The following is a 15,995-nucleotide window of genomic DNA, read 5'->3' as shown; positions in this document are numbered from 1 at the left end:
AAATGTTTTTTCTGTTCCCCTTACTCTCAGTTTTTCAATTTTGGATGCCATTTCTTTCCCTTTCTGCTGCTGCCTTCTGCGTTGCCCTGACTTGCTCGCTTTATTCATCCCCCATCCCCACCCCAGCCCACTTACGGTACAGATCTGTAATTTACGTATTTATATTAGTGTCTGACTCCCCCTCTAGACCGCAAGCTCATTATGAGCAGGGAGTGTGTCTGTTATATAATAATCATAATAATAATGGTATTTGTTAAGCGCTTACTATGTGCCAAGCACGATTATAAGCTCTGGGGTAGATAATCAGGTTGTCCCACATGAGGCTCACAGTCTTAATCCCCATTTTACAGGTGAGGTAACTGAGGCACAGAGAAGTTAAGTGACTTGCCCAAAGTCACACAGCGGACAAGGGGTGGAGCCAGGATTAGAACCCATGACCTCTGACTCCCGAGCCCATCCTCTTTCCACTAAGCTACGCTGCTTCTCATACTAAGCCACTTTCTATTGTGCTCTCCCAGGTGCTTAGTAGAGTGCTCTTCACACAGTAAGCGCTCATTAAACACGATCGACTAAGGCTGTGCACTGGATGAAATCACCCAAGGCCCGGAGCGATCCCACTCAGGGTTCCCTCTCTCCCCCACCCCCAGCTCCTTCCAGCAGGAGATGGGAAGCAGCGTGGTCCAGTGGAAAGAGCAGAGATTTCGGAGCCAGGGCACCTGGGTTCTGTTCTTAGCTCTGCCACTGGCCTGCTGGGTGACCACGGTCAATCGGTCCCATTCATTGAGAGCTTAACGTGTGCAGAGCTCTGTACTGAGCTCTTGGGAGAGTACGGTGTTATAGGGCGTTCCCATCCAAAACAGCTTACAGTCTCGAGAACACATTTAACTGACTGGTGCCTCGGTTTCCTTATCTGAAAAGTAGGGGTGCGGACTGTGTTCCCCGTCCCCCTAACACTTTGAGCCCCGTACACAAAAGGGACTGTCTTACCTGATTATCCTGTATCTACCCCAGCATGCACTTAGAGCCCTGGGCACATAGTATGCAATCGACTAGCAATCAAACAGTTGTATGTATTGAGCACTTATTGTGTGTAGAGCGCTGTGCTAAGCACTTGGAAGACTACGACATGATGTAACAGACATGATCTTAGAGTCTAGAGAGGGACACAGGCATTAATATAAATTACGTATATATACATAAGTGCTGTGGGGCTGCGAGGGAGTGATGAGTTAAAGGCAGTGGGAAAAGAGGAAATAGGGCTTAGTCAGGGAAGGCCTCTTGGAGGAGATGTGCCTTCAAGGCTTTAAAGATGAGGAGAATAATTGCCAAATATGAAAAGGGCGTTCCAGGCCAGAGGCAGGGCATGGGTGAGAGGTCGGCGGCGAGATAGACGAGAGTAAGGTCCACTGAGTGGTTGGCATTAGAGGAGCAGAGCGCAGGCTGGGTCGTAGTAGGAATAGCAAGAAGAGTTAGGAGGGTGTAAGGTGCTTTAAAGCCAATGGTAAGAAGTTTCTCTTTGCAGAGGTGGATGGACAACCACTGGAGGTTCTTGAGGAGAGGGGAAACGTGTCCTGAACGTTTTTGTAGAAAAATGATTCGGGGGGCAGAGAGAAGTATAGACCGGAGTGGGGAGAGAGAGGAGGCAGAGGGGACAGCAAGGTTGATAAGAGTAAACAGGGCAGGCTAGGCTTAGCATGTCGTGAAGGTTGAATTCATTCATTCATTCAATAGTATTTATTGAGCGCTTAGTATGTGCAGAGCACTGTACTAAGCGCTTGGAATGTACAGGTCGGCAACAGATAGGGACAGTCCCTGCCCTTTGACGGGCTTAGGAGCATGGATAATGCCGAGGTTACAGGACTGTGAGACAGGAAGGCTGGTGGTGCCGTCTGCAGTGATGGACGAGTCACGGGGAGGACAGGGTTCGGGTGGGAAGATAAGGGGTTCCGTTTTAGAGGTGTTAAGCTTGAGGTGACAGCAGAAGGAAATATATGGGTGCCGAGAGGGAGAGAGATAAGGACTGGAAATGTAGATTTGGGTATCAATCGCATGGAGGTGGTAGTTGAAGCCATGGGAGCACATGAGTTCTTCAAGGGAGTGGGTGGAGAATAAAAGGGGGCCTGATATCTGGATTTCCACCAGCAGCACTCTGCGGCTCGTGCGCAGGAGCGAAGGAAGCAGATTGTGGAGGTGATCCAGGGCTGTGGGTTAATGGTACGAGATGGGTGAAGGAATAGGGGAACCAGAGAGTTGAGTAATAATAATAATAATAATAATAATAATGTTGGTATTTGTTAAGCGCTTACTATGTGCAGAGCACTGTTCTAAGCACTGGGGGAGACACACGGGAATCAGGTTGTCCCATGTGGGGCTCTCAGTCTTAATCCCCATTTTACAGATGAGGGAACTGAGGCACAGAGAAGTTAAGTGACTTGCCCACAGTCACACAGCTGACAAGTGGCAGAGCCGATATTCGAACCCATGACCTCTGACTCCAAAGCCCGTGGGAGTGGAGTGGAGGGCATCCATTTGGTCATCAAGGGAAGGTAGTTTGGCTGTGGAAGCTAAATGGGCGTGATGACTCCAGTAAATTGGTTGGGGTCAAAAGATCAGAGGTCTCTGTGTGACCAGCCCCACAGTTGAGAAGCAGCATGGTATACTGGATAGAGCAGGGGCTTGGGAGTCAGAAGGTCACGAGTTCTAATCCCTGTTCTGCCACTTTTCTGCTGTGTGACCTTGGGCAAGTCACTTCCCTTCCTCTGTGCCTCGGTTACCTCATCTGAAAAATGGGGATTGAGACTGTGAGCCCCACATGGCACAGCTCTGGCACATAGTAAGCACTTAAATACCATAATAATAATAATATTGGGAGCTGGAATATTTTCTGCTGCCACCTCCAATATCAATCAATCAGTGGTATTTATTGAGCGCTTATTATGTGCACGGCATCGTACGAAGTGCTTGGAAGAGTACACTACTACAGAATTAGTAGACACGTTCCAAGCCCATAACAAGCTTACAGTCTAGTGGTGTCCAGCGACAGAGGCTTCCTTCCCTGTCTCTTTCCACCCCTCTGCCCCCAGGAATTCCCTTGGGATCCCGGCATATGCCGGGCATCCGGGCCCAGCGGCACTCTCCATTTCTCGGCTCCTGCCAGGGCACTTCACGGAAAGGTCCCCGTGGGCTCCTTAATCCGTCTGTTCAGAAGCCACGGCCGAGCCCCAGCCGGAGCCCACCTCGCGCCATTCCAGATACCAGGGATAAATATATCGCTTGGCATTATCACTGTGGCAGTCGAATTGCTTATTCATAGTACTACCACCGGAAAAGAGTAAATCCACTCTTTCCACTCATTATAAACCATTTATTGTGAGCTCAAGCCCCTCCCTTCCATGCCAGGCAGGGAAGATCAGACTCCAAGGTGACACAGAGCTACAGCCAACATGTTATGGCTGGCCTCCGACAGTGTTACTGGAAGCCACAGGGAGCAGGAGGAGGATACTGCTATCTTGTTCCTTCTCCCCACCTCCGCCCTTCCACCCTTCACCCCACCCCACCAAGGTATGAGGCCCTTTGTGGTTTAAAGGTTAGTGAGCTCCAACGCTTCCCAGTGTCTGTTCCGAGCCCCTTTAGACTCCCCGAGGTGTTTTACCTGGATTCTAATCTCCGCTCCTCCGCACATCTACTGCGTGACTGGACAAGTCACTAAACTCTGCCTCAGTTCCCTCAACTGTACAATGGGATAAGACATTGAGCGCCATGTGGAAGCTTTAGGCTTCAAGGCTCTCCATCACCTTGCCCCTTCCTACCTTTCCTCCCTTCTCTCTTTCTACTGCCCACTCCACACGCTCCGCTCCTCTGCCGCCCACCTCCTCACCATCCCCCGTTCTCGCCCATCCCGCCGTCAACCCCTGGGCCACGTCCTCCCACGGTCCCAGAATGCCCTCCCTCCTCTCCTCCACCAAACTAATTCTCTTCCCCTCTTCAAAACCCTACTTAAAGCTCACCTCCTCCAAGAGGCCTTCCCAGACTGAGCTCCCTTTTCCCTCTGCTCCCCCTCTACCCCCCCCTTCACCTCCTCAGCTAAGCCCTCTTTTCCCCCCTTTCCCTCTGCTCCTCCCCCTCCCTTTTCCCCTCCCCCAGCACTGTACTCGTCCACTCAACTGTATATATTTTCATTACCTTATTTATTTTGTTAATGAGATGTACATCACCTTGATTCTGTTTATTTGCTATTGTCTTAATGAGATGTTTATCCCCTTGATTCTATTTATTGCTATTGTTTTTGTCTGTCCGTCTCCCCTGATTAGACTGTAAGCCCGTCAAAGGGCAGGGACTGTCTCTATCTGTTAACGATTTGTCCATTCCAAGCGCTTAGTACAGTGCTCTGCACATAGCGCTCAATAAATACTATTGAATGAATGAATGAATGAATGTGGAGTTGGACTGGGTCCAACCTGATTAACTTCTATCTCCCCCAGCGCTTAGAACAGTGTTTGGCCCATATTAAGGGTTTGACAAGTACCGTAACGGTTGTTATTACGTGGATGACTCTGTAACGTGCGAATGTCTTTGGTCTCTGGGTGTAGCCACGAGGACGATGAAATCCGGCCAGTGCAACAGCAGGACCTGCACCGGGCAATTGAGAAGATGAAGAAATCCAAGGAGGCGGCCTTTCAGAACGTTTTAACGCATGTTTGTGTAGACTAAGAGTAAAGGGCATCTCTTGGAACCGTCTCTAAAAGGGCCCTCTTAAAGAGTGAGAGGAGGGGAGTGTCTCTGAAGAAAAGGGGAGAGTCTCGTGTCATTTCTGACTTTGGGTTCGTACTGGGAATTCTAAGTTATTGTCAGCACAGTCATCCCGTGAACACTTTGGCCTGTGTGGTATGTCGGGGGGCGGGGTGGGAGGGAGGAACCGTTTCGGCTCTGATTGCTTGTATTTTGCCTGTGGCTGCTTGTATTTTGCCCCCTTCTACCTTTCAGTGTGTCCGGAGGTTTGGAAGCCGTGCGTTACTTCGTGAGTCATCTGTGGCAGGGGGATGGGAGCTATTGCTAGTTCCTGTATATATGTGCGTATGAGTATGTGGGGGAGATGTATACATTAAATGTATAGCTCTACCCGTTTTATATTGATATAATCTGTAGATACATGGGAATACAGATTTTTTTTTTTTTACCCAACTACTGAATTAAATTGCACCATGCAGTTAAAGAGAAACAAATGAAATGATCTCATTGTGTTACATGACTTGTTTCACCTCTTTCTCACATGGTATTAGTAGAATCTTCTTAAATTTTAGGTGAACTTAAATGAAGGGGGATATAGGTGACTGTTTCGTGTGAATGTGTTCGAGATCTTCCGGTGCCATTCAGTTAACGCGCGGCCATCTTGGGACATTTTTTTTTTGTACGAAAATCTGTTCAATGATTGTTGAAAGTATGCTTTTTGAGTTCTATTTTCTTTAATAATGGGTAAATACAATTTAGCGAACAAAAATAACGGCTTTATTTAACAGTTTAAAATAAGTAAATACGATATAAAACTCCAAAGGTGTTAAATATCGTGCTGAAATCTTTTGTAACTTTAGTTTTTTAAAATTTTCCCATAGCAATGTTCCAAGTCGCGCGCTAGACAAGGGCACTTGTGCTTATCAAAATTCCCCAATATTGGAGGAGTCGAGGGTGTTTTTTAAAGAGAATTATCTATGTATCGCGAATGTATTTGGGATGAGGGGCAGGGAGGTGTGCACGGAACAAACGCGGGACACTGAAAAGCCAATTGCAAAGGGTGGGGAAGGAAGAATGAACAGACCATCCAGTGAGCCAAGCAAGACTCCAAGGAATCTCACCCAAAGTTCTCTGAGCCTGTTTTACACCACTGTTGTTTTGTAAGCACATAATAAAGGACTCCCCCTCTGCCTGGAGAACTTCTCCAATGAATCTTTGGCTTTTTTTTTTCCTCCAGTTCAGTCATTCAATCGATTGGTTGGTATTTATTGAGGGATGACAGTGTACACTGTACAATGGGATAAGACTGTACAGAGCAGAGCACAACACTATTAGGAACAGGGCAGTGTAATGATGTTGGTAGACCTGATTCCTTTCATTTCAAGCAGTTTCCAATCCAGTTACTCCTAAGGGATCGATTGGGATTTAGAACTCATTCATTCATTCATTCAATGGTATTTATTGAGCGCTTACCATGTGCAGAGCACCGTACTAAACGCTTGGAAAATACAATGCGGCAACAAATAGAGACGATCCCCACCCAGCAATGGGCACAGTCTAAAAGGGGGAGACAGACAACAAAACAAAACGATTAGACAGGGAGTTTTCTTTCCTTCTTCCTCCCAGGAAGAAGTATTAGATTCAGCTTTTGGAGGGGTTGGTCTAGTTGGTGAGAGTGGCTTCTTAAGAGAAGTAGCGTGGTCTACCGGAAAGAGTACCTGGGAGTCAGAGGACCTGGGTTCTAATTGCGCTCTGCCACTCGTCTGCTGTGTTCCCTGGGGCAACTCATTTAACTGTCTGTGCCTTAATTTCCTCATCCCTCAAGTGGGAATTAAATCCTCCTACCTAGGCCGTGAGCCTTATGTGGGCCAGGGACTGTCCAACCTGATAACCTTGTACTACCCCAGCGCTTTGAGTAATGCTGGGCACATGGCGCTCAACAAATGCTATTATTAATATTGTTGATAATCTTTTTAAAAAAAGCAAACAATCCCAGCATTCCTTGGCTCCTCCTGCATAGGGCATTGCGGCTCTACCCTCCCTTGCCCATTGTTTTTAAGCGGCAAGCCAGAACCTTTGCTGATTGTTCAACTGCTGAAATTGTTGAGCAAGTTTGTTTCCCAGACGCTCCGATCCAGCTGCTGTCCTACTTTCCTTCTAGACTGTAAGCTCTTCGTGGACAGGGACTGTACACCATTCTCGCCTACCCCGCCGTCGACCCCTGGCCCACGTCCTCCCGCTGTCCTGGAATGCCCTCCCTCCTCACCTCCGCCAAACTAACTCTCTTCCCCTCTTCAAAGCCCTACTGAGAGTTCACCTCCAAGAGGCCTTCCCACACTGACCTTCCCCTTTTCCCTCTGCTCCCCCTTCACCTCCCCTCAGCTAAGCCCCCTTTTCCCCCCCTTCATTCAATCGTATTTATTAGCGCTTACTATGTGCAGAGCACTGTACTAAGGGCTTGGAATGTACAATTCAGCAACAGAGACAATCCCTGCCCATTGACGGGCTCACAGTCTAATGGGGGGGAGACAGACAAAAACAATAGCACTCTGCTCTTCCCCCCCCTTCCCCTCCCCTCAGCACTGTGCTCATCAGCTCATTTGTATATATTTTTATTACCCTATTTATTTTGTTAATGAGATGTACATCCCCTTGATTCTCTTTATTGCTATTGTTTTTGCCCGTCTGTCTCCCCCGATTAGACTATAAGCCCGTCAATGGGCAGGGATTGTCTCCCTGTTGCCAAATTGTACATTCCAAGCGCTTAGTACAGTGTTCCGCACATAGCGCTCAATAAGTATTATTGAATGAATGAAGGAATGAATAATTGTGTTACGCTCCCCTAAGCCCTCACTTCAGTATTCTGCACCTAGTAAGCACTCAGTAAATTCCATCGATTGATTCCTTCTTGGCAGGTGGGCTGGCAGGCCCCGCATCCAGCACCTGGCAGGCGGGCTAAGGAAAGTGTGGGCCCCGGCCCCCTCTTCCCGGGGTTGTTTTTGCTGCTTTAATGGTGAAGAATGATGAAGGTGACTCGGTTTTGATCATTTCTGCTCAGATCAACGGGGGAAGTTCAATGGGATCCCGCCTGTCATTTATTGAGCTGCCGGTAGAGAGCAGAAAGACATCCAACAGGAGGTAAGCTCTTTTTGAACATTCATTCATTCAGTAGTATTATTGAGCGCTTACTATGTGCAGAGCACTGTACTAAGCGCTCGGAATGGACAATTCGGGAACATTATTAGGCAGAATCCATTTCAGTACCAAGCTGGATGGGGAAAAGCTAATGCCCAGACCTGTTGACTGTAAATTCGTTATTTTGGACTCATGGCAGGGAACGTGCCTACCAACTCTTGCTTTGTGCTCTTCCAAGCATTCAGTACAGTGCTGTGCTCCGGGGGGGGGGGGGCAGCTTGACCTAGGGGCTAGGGACTACTGTGTGATCTGAGACAAGTCACTTCAGTTCTGTGTGTGCCTCAGTTATCTGGAAAATGGGATTAAAACTGAGCCCCATGTAGAGAAGTGGCATGGCTCAGTGGAAAGAGCACGGGTTTGGAAGTCAGAGGTCATGGGTTCAAATCCCGGCTCCGCCACTTGTCAGCTGTGTGACTTTGGGCAAATCACTTCACTTCTCTGTGCCTCAGTTACCTCATCTGTAAAATGGGGATTAAGACTGTGAGCCCCACGTGGGACAACCTGATTACCTTGTATCTCCCCCGGTGCTTGGAACAATGCTTGGCACATAGTAAGCGCTTAACAAATACCAGCATAATTATTATTATTAGGGCCTGGACTGTGCCATACCCAATTATCTTAATAGTAATAATTGTGGTATCTGTTAAGCGCTTACTATGTACCAGGCACTGTACTAAATGCTGGGGTGGATACAAGCAAATCGAGTTGGAGTCAGTCCCTGTCCCATGTGGGACTCACAGTCTCGGTCCCCACTTTACAGATGAGGTACCTGAGGCACAGAGAATAATAATGTTGGTATTTGTTAAGCGCTTTACTATGTGCCAAGCATTGTTCTAAGCACTGGGTAGATACAAGGGAATCAGTTTGTCCCACTTGGGGTTTACAGTTTTAATACCCATTTTTCAGATGAGAGAACTGAGCACAGAGAAGTGAAGTGACTTGCCCTTAGAACCCATGACCTTCTGACTCCCAGGCCGGTGTTCTCTCCACTACGCCATGCTGCTGCTTAGTGTATCTACCGCAGTGCTTAGCACAATGCCGTGCACATAGTAATCCCTTAACAGAGACTAAATAAAGAAAAAGCATAAGTTAAGGTAGGAACCAGTAATCCTATCTCCCAGTCTGTATCAGGAACCCTGAGGTGCTGGGCTTTTCCCAGCCTGGTCTCTGCACCCCAGCTGCTCTTCTCCCACTCCCTTTTGCATCCCCCTCGCACTTGGCTTTGCATCCTTTATTCACCCCTCTCTTTCAACCCCACAGCACTTACCTGGGGAAGCAGTGTGGCTTAGTGGAAAGAGCACAGGCTTAGGAGTCAGGTTGTGGGTTCTAATCGCGGCTCCGCCACTTGTCCGCTGTGTGACCTTGAGCAAGTCACTTCACTTCTCTGTGCCTCAGTGACCTCATCTGTAAAAGGGGGATGAAGACTGTAAGCCCCACATGGGACAACCTGATAACCTTGTATCTGCCCCAGGCTTAGAACAGTGCTTGGCACATAGTGCTTAACAAATACCTTTTTTTTTTTATGACTGTCTTCCCCTCTAGATTCTAAGCTCTTTGTGTCTGGGTATACAGTCTCTTACATTGTACTCTCCCAAGTTCCTAGTACAGTGCTCTGCACATAGTAAGAGCTCATTAAATGTAATTAATTGATTAGAAGATCATAATAATTATGGTATCTGATAAGCGCTTTTCATGTGCCAGGCACTGAACTAAGCGCTGGGTTGGATACAAGCAAATCAGGTTGGACACAGTCCCGGTCCCACGTAGGGCTCACAGTCTCAATCCCGTTTTACAGATAAGGTAACTGAGGCACAGCAAAGTGACTTACCCAACAGCAGAAAAGTGGTGGAGCTGGGATTAGAACCCATAACCTGACTCCCAGGCCAGTGTTCTCTCCACTACGTCGTGCTGCTTCATGGCAGTCTCCAGACGTGGGAGGCAGGATTGGGATTGGTCCAGTGTGGAGAGGACGCACTGGGGACAGGCAGCAACTGTCCAGCGTTTAGAACAGTGCTTGGCACATTGTAAGTACTTAACAAATATCATCATTATTATTATAGGTGGGCCTTAAGCCAATCGGAAGGGACCAGGAGGCTGCCATTTTCAACCATGACCTCCTTCATGACCTCGACTTATCGTGTTTTCAGTGCTTTCCTGCAGAATTATAAATGCTCACTATGTGCAAAGTGTGGATAGTAAGAAACGAGCTAGATGTGACAGAACTATGACCACATGAGCTAACGCTACCAGGTGGAGGGAGAAAGGATGTTTAATCCCCCTTTTACAAATGAAACAGGCCTAGAGAGGTGAAGCAACCCACCCAACTTCACCCAGCAGGTGAGGGGTGGAACCAGGATTAGAACCCAGGTCTGACTCCCAGCCCCTTGTTCTTTCCACAAGACCTTACTGCCAATTTAAGGCCAGTTGCAAATGCATTTTTTTTTATGGTACCTAAGCGTTTGCTAGTGTCATGCAGTGTTCTAAGCACTAGGGTGGGTACAAGTTAATCAGGACAGTCCTGTCCCACAGGGGACTCAGTCTAATTAGGAGGGAGAACAGTTGTTGAATCCCCATTTTACAGTTGAGGAAACTGAAGCACAGAAAAGGGCAGTGACTTGTCCAAGGTCATAGAGTCAACAAGTGACAGAGCAGGGATTAGGCCCCCGGTCTTCTTACGCCTCTTTCCACTGGGCCATGCTGCCAGTGCATTCATGTGGTTTAAACAAAGGAGGAACCGGTGCCATTTTTCAAACTGCCCTCGGAAACTGGCCTGTTTTTCTCCTTTCCTTGTCTCCTCTCTCCCCACCACGCGTTTTCCCTTCTGTCATTCTTCAGTCCTTCGCTCCTCTGTAAAAAAAAAAAAAAAAAACCAAAACAGAAACATCCCCAAGGGTTGGCCCCAGGAGTGTAGGCCAGAAGTTCCCAGAGAATTTTGCTGAAGCCACACCTTGTAAAAATTAGACATCCGCACGCATTGAAGTCACTCTTCCCGAGTTACCCCTTCTCCTCCCTCCCCATCGTCGCCCCCACGCACACACATACACCTTTCTCATTCTCACCCTCTTGAGTAACAAGGAAATAATTTAAGCAGCAAGCACAGCTACTGACCTGGGAAGGAAAGTGGGTGGGAGGGGAAATGAAGGTAAAGGCCAGTGAGAGAGCTGAAGTAACTGGTCTACAGTTGATTAGGACCAAAATACCCTGTTGTGGCTCCCCTTTTTGGAGGGGAAGAAAGTTTCCTTGCCTCATCAGGTTGTACGTTGGCCCTGGTGAATTCTAGGTGTGGTCTGCCTCACCGTATCTTCGCTTTCCACCAGAGATTTTGGCCCAGAGTTTCATTCATTCATTCAATTGTATTCAGTTGAATTTATTAAGCACTTACTGTGTGCAAAGCCCTGTACGAAGCACTTGGGAGAGTACAATACAACAACAAACAGACACATTCCTGACCACAACAAGTTCAGAGTCTAGAGGGGGAGACAGACATTACTATACATAAATAAATTACAGATATATACATGTGTGTCGTGGGCGATGGGAGGCAGGATGAATGAAGGGAGCCAGTCATGGTGACCAAGAAGAGAGTGGGAGATAATCAGACAATTATCTGTCTGATATGAGGAGGGAGGGCGTTCCAGGTCAGAAGTAGGATGCGGGCCAGAGGTCGGCGGCGAGAGAGTGGAGGACAGGGTGCAGTGAGAAGGTGAGCATTAGAGGAACGAAGTGTGCGGGTTTGGTTGTAGGAGGAGGTTCTGGGTCATAATAATAATGATGGCATTTGTTAAGCGCTTACTATGTGCAAACACTGTTCTAAGTGCTGGAGAGGATGCAGGGTGATCGGTTGTCCCACGTGGGGCTCACAGTCTTAATTCCCACTTTACAGATGAGGTAATTGAGGCACAGAGAAGTGAAGTGACTTGCCCCAAGTCATACAGCTGGCAAGCGGAAGATCCGGGATTTGAACCCAAGACTTCTGACTCCCCAGCCCGTGCTCTTTCCACTGAGCCACGCTGCTTCTCTAGGCCCTGCCCAGAGCACGCTCTGGTGGCTCAGCCTGAGGAGCTGGTTCCCAATAATGCCTGAGTGTAACCCAGCGCTTAATGTCCATATCTTTAAATTATATATTGTCAGTTATTTACTCATAGTAATGTCTGTCTCCGCCTCTAGACTGAGCTCGTTATGGGCAGGGAGTGTTTGCTAATTCTGTTGAACTCTCCCTAATGCTTAGAACAGTGATCTGCATATAGCGCTCAATGAAAATGGTTGATTGATTGATCGACAGAAAGCCAGGGAGCAGGGCGGAGAGAACCTGGGCTTGGCGCATGGCTACAGTGCCCCTAATTTGTCCAGTGGCATGCTTGAAGCTGGTGACCCCCCTGTTCGAACTCAGGGCTTCACGATGCCCTCGAAGAGGCCTATTCTGGCCACTGGGTGAGGCCCACCTGAGTGTTTGTGGTGGGAAGGATTCCCCCTCCCATCCCTTGTTCTCAGAAGCAGCGTGGCTCAGTGGAAAGAGTCCGGGCTTGGGATTCAGAGTTCATGGGTTCGAATCCCGACTCTGCCACTTGTCAGCTGTGTGACTGTGGGCAAGTCACTTAACTTCTCTGTGCCTCAGTTCCCTCATCTGTAAAATGGGGATGAACTGTGAGCCTCACGTGGGACAACCTGATTGCCCTATATCTACCCCAGCGCTTAGAACAGTGCTCTGCACATAGTAAGCGCTTAACAAATGCCAACATTAAACATTAAAAACACCAGGATGAGCGGATCTCGTGGGAGGGGCGGTGGGGTGGGTGTGTTTCTCCTCCTCCTCACGGAAAAGACGCCCCCTCTCCCCTCACCCACCTGCTCTGGGAATTCCTGCAGTAACTAATTGCTCTTGTACACCAGTCGTGATTGAGAAAGTGTGTCCTAGTGAAAACAGCGTGGACCTGGGAGTCAGGGGGCCTGGGTTCTAATCCTGACTCTGCCAGTTGCTTGCTGTGTGACCTTGGGCAAGTCACTTAACTTCTCTATGCCTTAGTTTCCTCAACTGTAAAATGGGGATTAAATCCTACTCCCTCTTATTTCATAATGATGGTATTTGTTAAGCATTTATTATGTGTTCAGCGCTTACAGTGTGCCAAGCAAGCACAGTTCTAAGGTAGATACTGAGGTAGATACAAGGTAATCAGGTTGTCCCACGTGGGGCTCACAGTCTTAATCCCCATTTTACAGATGAGGCACAGAGAAGTTGACTTGCCCAAGTCGCAGAGCCGGGTTTAGTACCCACAACCCCTGACTCCCAAGCCTGTGCTCTTTCCACTAAGCCACGCTGCTTCTGCCAGGCCTGTGTAGGACAGGTACTATGTCCAATATGATAAACTTGTATTTACCCCAGCGCTTAGAACAGTGCTTGAGACACAGCACTTAACAAATACCATTAAAAAAAAAATGGGTGGCCAGGGGTGGGGGGGTGGCTAAGCCTACCTTTGGCCCGTCGACTTACCTCTAGGCTTCCAGGGCTATGAGCCTTATAATCCGTGAGACAACATGACCTAGTGGAAAGAGCACAGGCCTGGGAGTCAGATTAAGACTGAGAGGTCTATGTGGGATAGGGACTTGTGTCCAACCCCCTTTCCTTGTAACTACCCCAACGCTTAGCACAGTACCTGGTACGTAATTAGCGCTTAACAAATACCATTTGTAGAAAAGAGAGGTCCTTGAAGTCCCTGCTTGATGTGAAAAAGAGTGGGCAACAATATCACCCGTTCTCCCAAGATCTTACACTCTCTCTGTCAGGGTTATTGGGTGAGTACAATCTGGGCTTCGGGGTTTTCAGAGAGTGAAACCTGGAGCTCAGCTATGTATCTCGATGCTGGCACTCATGAGTCAGCAGCGTTGTAGGCTCAGGATTCTAATCACGGTGGTGTTTGTTAAACTTGCCAAATCCAATGGGCGTTGGATTCTTGCCAGATCCAACGGCCGCTACTCCACCCTAATCCTCGAGCTGCCTTCGACACTGTGGCCCACCCCCTTCTCCTGGAAATGTTATCCAACTTTGGCTTCACTGACTCTGTCCTCTCCTGCTTCTCCTCTTATCTCTGGCCGTTCATTCTCCTCTGTGGGCTCCTCCTCCCGCCCCCCAGCTGCCGGTGTCCCTCAAGGTTCAGTTCTGGGTCCCATTCTATTCCCCATTTCATTCATTCAATAGTATTTATTGAGCGCTTACTATGTGCAGAGCACTGTACTAAGTGCTTGGAATGTACAAATCGTTAACAGATAGAGACAGTCCCTGCCCTTTGACGGGCTTACAGTCTAATCAGGGGAGACGGACACCCACTCCCTTGGAAAATTCATTCGCTTCTGTGGATTCAACTACCACCTCTATTTGGGTGTTACTCAAATTTACATCTCCAGCCTGATCTTTCTCCCTCTCTGCAGTCTCGCATTTCCTCCAGCCTTCAAGACATATGTCCTCCCATCACCTCAAGCTTAACATGTCCAAAACAGAACTCCTTATCTTCACACCCAAACCCTGTCCTCCCGCTGACTCTCCCATCGCTGTAGACGGCACCACCATCCTTCGTGTCTCACAAGCCTGTAACCTTGGAGTTATTCTTGACCTCTCTCTCTCATTCAACCCTCTCATTCAACCCACACATTCAGTCCGCACACTAAATCTTGTCGCGCCCACCATCGCAATATTGCTAAAATCTGCCCTTTCCTCTCCATCCAAACTGCTACCATGTTAATACAGCCACTCATCCCATCCCACCTGGATTACTACATCAGCTCCTTGCTGACCTTCCAGCCTCTTGGTCTCTCCCCTCTCCAGCCTGTACTTCATTCTGTTGCCCAGATCATTTTTCTACAAAAATGTCCAGGTCGTGTCATCCTGCTCCTCAAAAAATTCCAGTGGTCGCCCATCCACCTCCGCATCAAACGAAAACTCCTCCCCAGTGGCTTTAAAGCACTCCACCACCTTGCTCCCTCCTACCTCATCTTGCTACTCTTCTTCTATAACTCAGCTCACACACTTCTCTCCTCTAATGCTAGCCCTCTCACCGTGCCTCGATCTTGCCTATCTTGCCAATGACCCCGAGCCCACGTCCTGCCTCCGGCCTGGATCGCCCTCCCTCCTCAAATCCGACAGACAATTACTCTCCCCCTCTTCAAAGACTAATCGAAGGCACATCTCCTCTCTGAGACCTTCCCAGACTAAACCCCTCCTTTCCTCTTCTCCCACTCCCTTCTGCGTCACCCTGACACGCTCCCTTTGTTCTTTCCCCCTTCCCAGCCCCGTGGCACTTATGTACATATCTGTAGTTCATTTATTTGTATGATGTCTGTCTCCCCCAATGTAGGCTGTAAGCTCATTGTGGGCAGAGAATTTATCTGTTTATTGTTGTATTGTACTCTCCCAAGTGGTCTGCACAGTAAGTACTCGTTACGTTAAATACGATCGAATGAATGAGTGATAAGTGCTTACTATGTGCTGTATTACATAATCGGGTTGGACAACCACATGGGGCTTACAGTCTTAATCCCCATTTTACAGAGGAGGCATAGAGAAGTGAAGTGACTTGCCCAAGGTCACACAGACAAGTGGCAGAGCAGAGATGAGAACCTAGGTCCTTCTGACTCTCAAGCCTGTGCTCAATCCACTAGGCCATGTTGTTTCCCTTGTTCTCCCACTACAACCCAGCCCGCACACTGTACTCTTCTAAAGCCAGTCTCCTCCTTATGCCTCACCTCTCCTCATCTACCTGGAAGTCTCCTTATCTTCAAAGACCTCTGAAATCGCCCACTTCCTTCCCAACTGTCACTTCAGCACCTTCAATCAATCAATCAGTCAATGGTATTTATTGAACGTTTTGCCTATGTTCACCCAGACCCTGGAAGAGAATGCGGCGGCTTTGGAGAAAGGGACAAAGTGGGGTTTCCTGCTGTCCCCTCCCTGGAGAAAAGCTCTGAGTCTGGGAGGCCTCAACACTTCCCCGGAACGGTGCGTGTAATGTGGTCACGACACACACTGCACGCCCAGTGCTACACGATTGATGTCACACGTGTCTGGGTGTCCGGCAGCCCCA

General features: G+C 48.4%; 1 protein-coding gene across 3 annotated transcripts in view; it reads left to right on the top strand.

The window, feature by feature from the left end:
* ATAD1 (ATPase family AAA domain containing 1) overlaps positions 1 to 5,940 on the top strand; it is a 57,705-nt gene extending 51,765 nt beyond the window's left edge. For all 3 annotated transcript variants that reach the window (XM_007666230.3, XM_007666231.3, XM_001506261.6), the window contains exon 10: positions 4,590 to 5,940. In XM_007666230.3, coding sequence (XP_007664420.1) covers positions 4,590 to 4,710 — 121 coding nt within the window. In that variant the 3' untranslated portion in view covers positions 4,711 to 5,940. The remainder of the gene's footprint in view (positions 1 to 4,589) is intronic.
* The last annotated feature ends 10,055 nt before the right edge of the window (positions 5,941 to 15,995 follow it).

This window comes from Ornithorhynchus anatinus, chromosome 3 (genome assembly GCF_004115215.2).
Source record: "Ornithorhynchus anatinus isolate Pmale09 chromosome 3, mOrnAna1.pri.v4, whole genome shotgun sequence".
Lineage (NCBI taxonomy): Eukaryota > Metazoa > Chordata > Mammalia > Monotremata > Ornithorhynchidae > Ornithorhynchus > Ornithorhynchus anatinus.
Note: the sequence above shows the minus strand (reverse complement) of the source record. Positions and strands in the feature narration are given on the sequence as shown.